General features: G+C 29.4%; 2 protein-coding genes across 2 annotated transcripts in view; one reads left to right on the forward strand and one right to left on the reverse strand.

Moving 5' to 3' along the window:
- Nucleotides 1-3,257: 3,257 nt before the first annotated feature.
- Nucleotides 3,258-5,987, reverse strand: LOC108572403 (protein CREBRF homolog). The gene is made up of 5 exons (XM_017934638.1): nt 5,348-5,987; nt 4,700-5,113; nt 4,031-4,528; nt 3,594-3,716; nt 3,258-3,352 (listed from the first exon to the last, which is right to left on the reverse strand). Exons 1-5 carry the CDS (start codon nt 5,982-5,984, stop codon nt 3,258-3,260), a joined length of 1,767 nt encoding a protein of 588 aa, XP_017790127.1. The 5' UTR covers nt 5,985-5,987.
- Nucleotides 5,988-8,616: 2,629 nt separating this feature from the next.
- The window catches only part of LOC108572239, a 2,729-nt gene continuing 259 nt past the window's right edge, over nt 8,617-11,086 (forward strand). The window contains exons 1-4 of the mRNA XM_017934437.1: nt 8,617-8,857; nt 9,501-9,626; nt 9,755-10,794; nt 10,903-11,074. Coding sequence (XP_017789926.1) covers nt 8,711-8,857; nt 9,501-9,626; nt 9,755-10,794; nt 10,903-11,074 — 1,485 coding nt within the window. The 5' untranslated portion in view covers nt 8,617-8,710. The remainder of the gene's footprint in view (nt 8,858-9,500; nt 9,627-9,754; nt 10,795-10,902; nt 11,075-11,086) is intronic.

Genomic DNA, 11,086 nt, shown 5'->3' on the forward strand with positions numbered 1-11,086 from the left:
TAATAATAAGATCGATTTCACTGATAATGGTTTGTTTTCTTCTTTCATTACTTTAAAGAATACCTTCTCGCAAATTTCAAAATATACAGAACATTTTCTCTAACTCAAATGCCTGGAACATTTACATTTTATTCACTTATGCGACGATAAATTAAAAGAGAAATTTTTTTACAGTGCAAATATTCTAATAAGCAAAAATTTTGTCTAAAAGAGAGCTGCATACTTTTATTAATACAGAAATATAGTTCGCGAAAAACATGTTCTATTGAATAAATTGTACTGATCATTAAATAATCTTAAATACTGTCCTAATTACAAAAGAAGTATTTACATCAAATTATGGATCCCTTGAAGCTAAATAATATTTATGTAAAGCACTTCATCCTATCATGAAATATGTAATAATAAAGAATAAGATAAATATCTTACATGATTGAATTTGTTTTGTTATATGTATGTTTTACCATATAAAAAATGTAGATAGTCCTGAGATCTTACTTTAAAAAGTAACTTTTGCTTATAAAAATATTTACTTGTTTGAAACAAATATTCTCTCCCTTCGATTATTTTCGTGTCGTGATACTTTTTAGTTAAATAAAATAATATAAATGAAGTAAATGTGAATGAAAGTAAATTGTCTCCTTCTAATTTTTTCGGATATTCATTTACAGTGTTAAGAACAATAGATATATTTTAAACTGTAATTAAACGAAACACCGTTTAAACAAGTAAATTTTAGTACATACATTCATACATGTGTAAAACATACTACTTACTCTTCGGAAATTTGCTTTAAACAATTATAATCGTATCAAAGTTGAATAGAACGTATTAATTAAATCAATTATATAACAATCTTAGAAATATATATTTGAGACAGCTTTCTACTAATTTCAGTGTAAACTACACACAGTATTTTACGAATTACAATTATAAATTAATAATAAAGAATTCCTGATACCAAAAAGAAACAATTTATATAACTCTTTGGGAAAGTAGTCAAATAGTAACATTCATCTTAAGCATTAACAAATAAAATTATAGAAACACACACACACACACACACATAGAAATTTATTTGGAAATGCTAAACAATTTTGTAAGCAATTGAAGACGCAAAAACGTTTTTTTACAAAATTCTTTCTTTTATAAAGGAGCATTTTATAGTACAAATAAATTTTTGTAAGTTCATTAATAGCGTTCATCGAGATGAGTTCAATAATATGTCATATAAAATCATTCATAACATTAATCCTTATGTGATATATCACTCAGCTTATTTCAAGAAATGTAATCATAGCATAAATATTTTTTCAAAATTACAAAAATGAAATTCACCTTGAAACCTTCATTACATTTATCAATATTAACAAGAAAAATTTTGGTGTATCTTCAATAGCATATGAAATGTTCCAACGTTTCCAAGCAAATCAAATATATTGTGTGTACATGGACATGTGCGCGCTTGCTGAGACACACACATTCATTCACTCATAAAATCATTTAAACAATATTTCAAATGATGAACATTAAAATTGTATAATGTATGCTGTATTCTACATAATATTCACATATGTAAGTTATCAAAAGTTACAAAACAAAATTATATTAAGCAATATATTCTATAGAAGTTATGTATGGTATTACAGAACCTTTTTTATAAACAGTATGCTATTTTTTTATATTTAAAAGATTACAATATGTATGACACTCAGAAGAAAAGTGAACCTGTTAGTGTGTGAAATTAAAACTAATTTCCAAGATATATTTACACATAACTTAATCTAAGTAGCATTTCAAAAATTAACATTGTCAACGAATTTTATCACTTCCATATTGTAGCTTGTCAAGTATCAATCTAAAATTTTATACTGATTGTCTTTCAAACAAAAAAAAAACCTATTTATCAGGTAATACTTTATCCTATACTCTAAATGTTGTTTTAATTATTAACAAAATTTGTGTACTTTTTACATTTGCATGGGAAGTACCAATGTTTTAACTTTAATTATGAACACAAGTGTCGCATGTATCATAAAAAAAGTTTTATGTACAAGATAACGCGTGTGTACACATGTATTATAACGTAAAAAAAACATTTGCCTAAATTCGCAATATTACCCCAAACAAAATTGCTGTAAATGTTTATATAAACATATAAAAATTGTAGAATTATATACTGATACGTCATATAATTTATTAAAACCAGTAACTTTACCCATAATCATTATGTTGTTATATACAACACTTAAAAATTACATATGTGCAAAAAAAAAAGACAGATATATATTACGTTTATAAGTTAGAAATACAGTTTAAGACATACACAATTTTTCAAATGTTCCGTATCATATTTCTAAAACATGATTAAGATTTAAACATAAAAACTTTACATATAATTATATAAAACTGATTACGATTAGTGAATACTTCTCGCGCATCGTAATACGAAAAAAAGAAAACAAAAATATAAATTGCTAATAATATCAGAGAAGGTTTTCTTTAAGTTATTATACTCTATACCGATACTATATTTATAATTTTTTTATTCTATGCTATTATATGGAATAATATTGCGGTATTCAGCACATTGTTTTTTTCATCTTATGTATACATGCACACTCTCACGCGCGCATGTGCACGCACACACATAACATACACAAAAGCATGCGCAAAAATGATATATACAAGAAAGTAAGAAGAAGAAGCAGAAGTGGAAAATAGGAATGCAGCGCCTTAGCGAGAGAGAATTGATGGTACATTTAACATATTTGAAAATTGAAAACTTGTATTCTCCTACCACAATCCACATAAATCCCACCAAAAAATCATAGATAATTATCAAAAAAATGATCGTGAATGAAATAAAAACTAATGATGTATAACTTTACATAAAAAAATATGTAACTGATAACTGGTAAAATAATATCATATGTTTTTATATACTTATATACTTATACTTTTGGTAAAATAATATTATACTACATACAAAATAATGTTGTAAAATAACATTCTGGTACCTAGAATATAAATGTATGTTAAAATCATTTGCAATTGATGTTGCAAAATGCTGATAAAAATAATCTATTGTTAAAATGAAATTACTCATGTTCTTATTTTCTATTCTTTGAGTTTTGATCTCCATGAGAAGCATTTAATTCCTGATTTGCTATAAATTTAGCATTTTATACACATCGTTTCTTTCTCGCATGTTTTATGCGCACATATGAACATTCTTAGCAAACAACTTTGAAATATTAAAAATCGTCGATGCCACCATCAGGTACACCAGCACGTACTTTATCCAATACTTTGTTGACAAAATCGGTCGTATGATTTGCTATTTGTATTTCTGTAACAAAAATAAGAAATAAATACTAAAGTACATCCTCATAATCTTTCTATTTTAATTGTTTAAAAAATTTAATACTATGAATTATTAAAAAAAAAGCTATTAAAAATATGTCAAGATGAAATAACCAATTATGTAATTACTCATATTTGCCATAACTATCCGAAAATTATTATATCCATAAATTCGAGCTATGTAACGTTTTATAAAATTTCTATAAAAAAAATATAGTTGTACTAACTGGTGGCTAATTTGCAACATCTCTCCATTTGACGTGTCAATTCTTCTTGATTTTCAGGATTTGGTTCTGTTAATTTTGCTGCAAGTGTTTGTTTAGCTTGAGATATACCTTGAATTAATCGTCCTACAACAATAATTATTTAAGTATTAAAGTAGCTTCCCTTTCTATTATGAAACAATGTATTAAGAAGAAAAAGTAGTTCATTAAAATTTTTAAACAGTTTTAAACTTATATACTACTCAGACTATTACTCATGTACAGAGCGTTCTGTAACTGATGGTACAATCGTAGAGGGGGTAATTCTACATGAAAAAATAAAGAGAAAATACGGAATAAAATTTTTCATAAAAAGTTTAGTTTTCAGGAAAATTAAATTTAAATATTTGCCGAATGCGTGTGCATTTACGGAACAACCTCTACAACCACATGTACTTAACTGTGTTCTTGTTCCAAACCATGAAGTTTTATTTTGTTCGCTTCGTGCTGAGCTTTTTTCTTCAATCGACATGCCCGAGAAGCAAGTTTATTTTTTTCTTTGCGCGTTTTAGGTCTTGCCGTAAATGGTAATTCCGAAACTGGTGTCATATCATTAATAATACGAGACAATTTATCCAATTCACGACCAATACTATACAATTTACGTGGGTTCGGAGTAAGATCATTTCCATCTCCTTTTCGGGCTTTTCCACTGTGTTTAATTCCACGCAGTGCACAATGAGGACTAAAAACAGGGTCCGTGGCTTCATTTAAAATATGTGGATCTTCAAGACGTGCCCTTGCAACAAGTCTTTGTCCTTTAGGCCCTTTTGCCTGAACATTATATTGCCAAAAATATCGTTCTTTCTTACTATGTTTACTTTCTCGATTTGAATCCACACTTCCACTTCCTACTCTACTTCCACTGTGTTGATCTTCTCCATCACTACCACCTGTATCTACAAAAATGTATAGCTTATTGCATTTTATTTATTATTTTTATTGCTAAATTTGAACTATATCAAAATTCATGATATAAATTTGAAACTACCATGTATACATGAAAATATATAAAATTATAAAATTTTTACATGAAAGATTATAGTATTTGTTAATAAACATCAAAGTACCGTTATCACTGCTATAATCATCATAATGATCACTGTCATCATCACTATCTTCATAACCTTCATCATGACTAAGATGGTCAATATGATAGAGTGGATCAGGACTAAGTGCACTTCCAGTACTTAAACTACTTGTTGAACCTGCTTCAACAACACCAAGACTACCAGTACTTAATAAATGTGGACGTGGTTCTCTACGAGCCCAAATCTGTTCTAATCCCATAGTCTGTGATGGTGCAGACATTGATAACCTAGACACCTTAGACTTGTTGTTTGTACATGCAATATCCATCTGTCCACGCATAGAACTATCAAAAGAATTTTCACATCGTCTCATCAATAATTCATGAAGAGCAGACTGTCCATTAGGCCTATTCATAGGATGTGGAGATGTTGATGAACTTGCAGTTGAACTACCTTTAAAAAATTATTTGAAAATATATTATTTCTTCTCATGTACACACATTTTACAAATAGCAACAAAGTTTAAATCTTGTTTTCAATGACATCATATTCTAGTAACATTATCAATAAAATCATTAACAATTGAAAATTATTTAAAAAAATAAAGGTTAATTATTTATAATTATATTGGTATCAGTTTAATAGTAATTTCTTATAAAAGTATATAAAGTGAAATTATATACAAACCTGCAATATTACTAGTTCCTGGACTTGGAAAAGCATTGGGACTAATTGTTTCCAAATTATCAGCAACATTGATATTTATATTCAAATTGAATCCATGTGCATTTATATATGTAGGGCAAATGTTACGGTACGTTAATCCAGATTGTGGAAAACTACTTGGAGCAAAACTAGCATTGTTATCATTAAATAATGGACCAACTGATTGAGTTGTACTGACATCCATTTTAAATGGTTGAACTCTTTCTTCTGGTAAAAGTAAATCATCAAAATTTAAATCACCAAGAAGTGTATCATCATTTGCATTTAATTCAGCAAGTGTAGGTCCTTGTATAAGATCTGCTTTGTCCACTTGTAGTATATCATCATCTTCCCACCTTTCTGTTTTAAAAAAGTCATCTAATTGATCAGAATCTACCTTAAAAGGTGATTCTATGTGATCTGATTTGTTGGGCCATATTGACATTAATGGAGATGGTGAGAATTGATCATATACACCTCTAGTACTTCTATGTCCTCCTGGTATTGGTACTGACGCAGAGGATGGACCCATTTCTTGATTTGGTTCTTGCTTTATTATTCCATCCATTGAGCTAGTTTTAATTTCCGAAAATAGTTCAATGTATCCAGATTCTCCCATTAATAAACCTTAAAATTAATTAAATTGAAAATTAAAAATTTATTAACATGTTGAAGGTATACACAATTATTATATTGAATTCGTATAAAGCTAAACAAGACACAAATAAATTAGAATCCGTGTATGCTTACAGTATTTAATTTACAGTTCAGGAAAATGATGAAATTTAATATGAAGGTTCATCTGTTTGCATACTTCGTGATACAGATTAATGATTGAAAATCTTCAATCTACACGCTTACACGGTATGTACATTCACCACCCTCAGATAAAACGACCATGCTTTTCGTCAGCAAATATTTTTCCTAGGCAATAACATTAGCTCAAAAAATTTTCTGAACTGGATCTTTGAAAAATTCGAATTTCTTCCCACGTATAAAAAAAGATGTTACAATGAAAAAGTACAAGTTGCTGTCTACTTTTATACCACTTTCCTTAGTTACGCATTAAAAATATTCGTACAAGTCAATCGCAAAACACAGTTTGTTATTGTTTTGCCACAAGATTTCGAGACAATATCACTGATATTAACATAAATAGGGAACAATCACATGACAAAAGTCGAGTATGCAGCCAATGAAAACATTCAACCAATCGCGAATAAACATTTAACTTGTCAATCATATGTGATTCGCGAATTTCGTAGTAATTAGAATATAGTGAAATTAAAAATTTATTGAATAATATAAACTCTATAAAATATATCTGACATTATGAAACCATGACAAATACGGCAAAAATATAAAATTTATTTAAAAGTCGAATTAAATAATGAGGAATAAATGTAAATGTATCAAGTTTGACTACATAATAGCAAAAATCAAAGCATAAAAGTTGTTCGTTAATCATAACCTTTTAAAATTACTTATATTTAGATAAAATATAGTAAAATTTTAAGTTGCTAATATAATAAATGTATTCAAAATATTTCATTATGCGAAAATATCTTTTATCGGAAGATGTTACAGAACAAATGTATACATTCATAAGGATAAATGGTATGAATTTCATTTCTTTATTTTTAAATATTCACAATTAACTTTATTTTTAAATTAACATGTAAATTTGTACAAATATTAATTAAATTCGTTTATTCTTTAACTTTGCCTTAAACATATTCATGTACATATGTGTAAATTGTATATATAATAATTGTAAATAATGATAAGAAGAGCTTTATTTATCATAAATAAGAAATAAAAAATATAAAAAAGTTTGTTCATGAAATAATGCAAACCTTTTTCTGTTACATATAATGTAAATAATAAAAAGTAGACAAAATAATGTGTTTTACATAAATAACATTATAAATTTACGTAGATGCAAAATGTATCAATCTTATGTTTTTCTTGTTACTCCAAATAACTATGGTTACTTTAAAATTTTTATATTTACAGAATTACAAGTTTTATTAGAATAAATTAGTTGTGTTTAAAGTTATTTTTGTTAATTTTTGAATAGTAAATACTGTAACATCCACGCTCCGCGAGTCATGTGAACCAGCTATGAGGCCCACAGGCTACAATTTTCATGCGAACCCACCTCCCCCCCCAGGTTTCAATGCACTCATTCATGTACATATTCATAGCGAACTAAATATAACCATAATCATAATTTTACTGTACATTTAAATATAACATAGAATAAGGACCTTTGTCTACTATTAAATTGTAATTTGTATGTTAAAGTGATCAATGTAGTACGTGCGCGCGCCGATGCGCGCGAAAATCCACGGAAGCACTTAGAAAGTTGAAACGTTATTCTCTTGTTCACTAATCATCCTTCAATTGTTTTTCCATTATATGAGATAATCTACGTACGTTTTCCGGGACAGCATGCGGTCACTTGGGTTCTAACTATCAGATAATTCACGCGTTCTGGCGTCCGTTTGTATTCTAAGTCTAATTGTTTCAACTTTAAGTCATGAGCTTTACTTTAAGTCGTAGTTTTAGTCCTATATTTCAATTGTATTTCTTTAGTTTTGTTTTTATTGTTAAGATATACTTAAGTTATTTAAATTGAACCTCTAGTTAATCTTTATTTCAGTGTTAAAGTCTTAATCGTTCAGCTCAGAATTTCCGAACCTTGTTAATTATTAAGGATAAATCTACACGTTGCGTTTAATTCACATCAACGCCTCCTTCCTCATCGACGACGGTGTGATTTTACTTTCTATGTTGCAGCCGGTATGTTATCTGCGGAAGGTAACAGTTTTACTATCTTCACATATTCCGTACGAAGTAGAGAAACCCTCACGAAATTCGTAGTGTCGCACATAGGCTAAAAGAGAGACTTCGTCAAACGCGAATGTATAACCCGCGTGAATGAAATAATTTCTGATCTTTGTTCGTTTACATCCCGTGGTACAGGCCGGTTGACCCTCGCCTAGTTAAATTTTTGTTCTTCTCGAGAAGACCACCAGATGTAACAATAGCTATTTGTGAAAAATATGAAACATGTAAAATTACATACAATAAAATTTAATAATGTATATACACTAAATCTCATCGAACTTTGCCGAAACCCTAGAACCAACACAAGCGCATACCGGTAGTGGTTCTATGTGCAATGGTGTAAATTGTGTACGAAAGCGAATGATGTATGATGCCATTTCACATAGAATCACCGTCGGTATGCGTTTGTGTTAGTTCTAGGGTTCCGGCAAAGATCGATGAGATTCAGTGTACAGTTTTATAGAATAACTTTGGATTTGTTATGATTCTAAAATGGCTGGTGACAAGGTAGTGCATAGTTCTTCGCATGCGAGCAAACAAAAGATACATCAAGGGGGTGCTTATAATGAAACTTTAAATTTAGAAGATGATTTTGCTGAATCAATAGAATACGTACCTTGTCCCGAATTTGATTTTCCGGTAAGTGTGTTAAGCATTGAAACCTTGCACTTAAATTTGGCATACGTATTTAATATTTTCCAGCGTTATAAAAAGGTATTTCTAATTACTAAATGTTTAATAATGCAATTCGCTTATACAGGGTGATTCACTTAACTTGACGACTTGAAATTACTCGTAAAATATTTGTTATACGAAAAAGTGTATGAAGTATAAGTTGCATGATTTCAAAGGGGAGATGTCAGAATAATATTTTTTTTTCTACATTATATACATTTAAAGTTTTGAAAGAGACATTGATTTTTGAAGTGGAATACTTTATATTTCTTTACAGAAATTAAGAAAGCATTAATAACTGAATAATGTGTTTATATCCCAGGAAGGAAGAGTTTCCTGATCTGTTTATATGACCTTTTCCCATCCTTAGGAAAAGTAGAATAGCAACCAAAGTTTGGTCATCTATTTCAGTGTCACCCTGTTTAAAATTCCTCATCCTGCTACAGAATGCCTTACATTTATGCTAGCCATGCGACATGTAATGAACATGTTAAAGATTTTTTATTCCAGCAATATTACTTATTTGTTTAATGTGTTACATATAAAGCAAATGTTAGTACAGTGTTTTGTATCACATTGCATATAAATGTTTTGTTACTTCTTTTAGATAATAACTTGTTGTTTCTGTAATGGGTATTATGGACCATGTTTTGAAGAACCTGTGTGTTCAACATGTCATGCATTTCTGTTTCCTAATGACATTGGTCTTTTACAAGTTCCAATTTTTAGTGAAGTATGTTTTATTTTTGTATACATATAAGCACTTGCAATAGACATACTAGAATTTCATTGATTCAAATATCATTTATAATGAAATGAGTGATATAATGATATAATTATATTTTTTAATTGTTTCTGTAGAAAACAGATGATGAAGATTCAGGAAATGATGAGCCAACAGAGCTTTATTATAATCATGAAAGAAGAGCCAGTCAGCAACAACAAAATTCTCCACAAAATGCATCTTCAAGTACACCAAACATATCAAATATGCTTAGCCTAAATTCTCACATAGCACAATGTTTTACCTTGCAGAAAGAAAATATTTCAGCCATACAGAAAATACACTGTGGTATAAATATACACAATTCTAAAAGTACAGCAGCTTTACCACAAAATGTGCAGTTTCCACATGATGCACATTCTGATTGCGTACAAAATATAAGTAATGCACACAATGAAACTCACAAGAATCATGAACGAGAGGTTTCTACTGCTCGTACTCTATGTATGGTAAAGGGAGAATTACATAACATAGTTCCATTCCAAAAAAGTAAGGAACTAGACAGTTATCAGCATTATCAATGGAATTATAAAGTACATGATAATGTAGGAGAATCATCAAGATCATATAGCTTATCTGAACGATTAGAGATGTTAACAAATTATAAACATGTCAGATATGAATCTATTTCGGAACCAGGGTTAGTTCCAGTGGAAAGATTACCACCGGAAGTGTTGTTAGTTGTTTTTTCATATTTGGACGATGTTAGTCTTTGGTCAGCTGCAAATGTTTGTCGCAGATGGTGTGGTTTATTATCAACGCATGTAACATCACAACAATGGCAACAAAATGTTAAATTAAGATGGCCTTTATATAAACCTATTGGATGTGTTAAAAATTGGTATAAAGTGTATGATCTTTTGGCTTCTTCAGCACCTTGTAGAACATGTTTAGCACAAACGTGTTTGAGATCGCAGTTGCCAAGAATTCAAGAAAACTCATGGAGAAAAAATAGATTACATAGTGAACTTAAAAGCTTGAGAATAGATCCTCCTGAAGGTATTGAAGCCACTCCATTAGATCAAATGTGTTGTCATTGGCAAGCTACAATAACTGGACCTGTAGGAAGTCCATATGAAGGAGGTTTATTTTATCTTTATCTACAAGTACCATGCAGGTATGTAAATGTATATATTTTTCCTATTGAGCATGAAATAAAAGTTTAAGCTATATGTGCCTTTAATTCTATTGCATTGAATAACATAACTCTCCTACACTTTTGCAGTTACCCCCTGTACCCACCAATAGTAAGGTTCCTTACAAAAATACTTCATCCAAATGTTTCTAGACATGGTGATGTGGGTATAGACTCAATACATCACAATTGGTCATTAGCATTGACAATTTCAAAGGTGTTAATCAGTGTCCAAAGCTTACTCACAGATCCATATTGTCAGGTGCATATTTTT

Source organism: Habropoda laboriosa, unplaced genomic scaffold (assembly GCF_001263275.1).
Source record: "Habropoda laboriosa isolate 0110345459 unplaced genomic scaffold, ASM126327v1 scaffold65, whole genome shotgun sequence".
NCBI classification, from domain to species: domain Eukaryota; kingdom Metazoa; phylum Arthropoda; class Insecta; order Hymenoptera; family Apidae; genus Habropoda; species Habropoda laboriosa.

Bases quoted from the DNA above. Each gene is read 5' to 3' on its own strand.
- LOC108572403 (XM_017934638.1), bottom strand. From the start codon at position 5,984: ATGGGAGAATCTGGATACATTGAACTATTTTCGGAAATTAAAACTAGC. The intron at 3,717-4,030 runs GTTAAGTACATG...TTATTGTTGTAG, and splicing joins TGGTTTGGAACAAGAACACA to GACGATTAATTCAAGGTATA. The intron at 3,353-3,593 runs GTTAGTACAACT...TTTTTGTTACAG, and splicing joins ATGTTGCAAATTAGCCACCA to AAATACAAATAGCAAATCAT.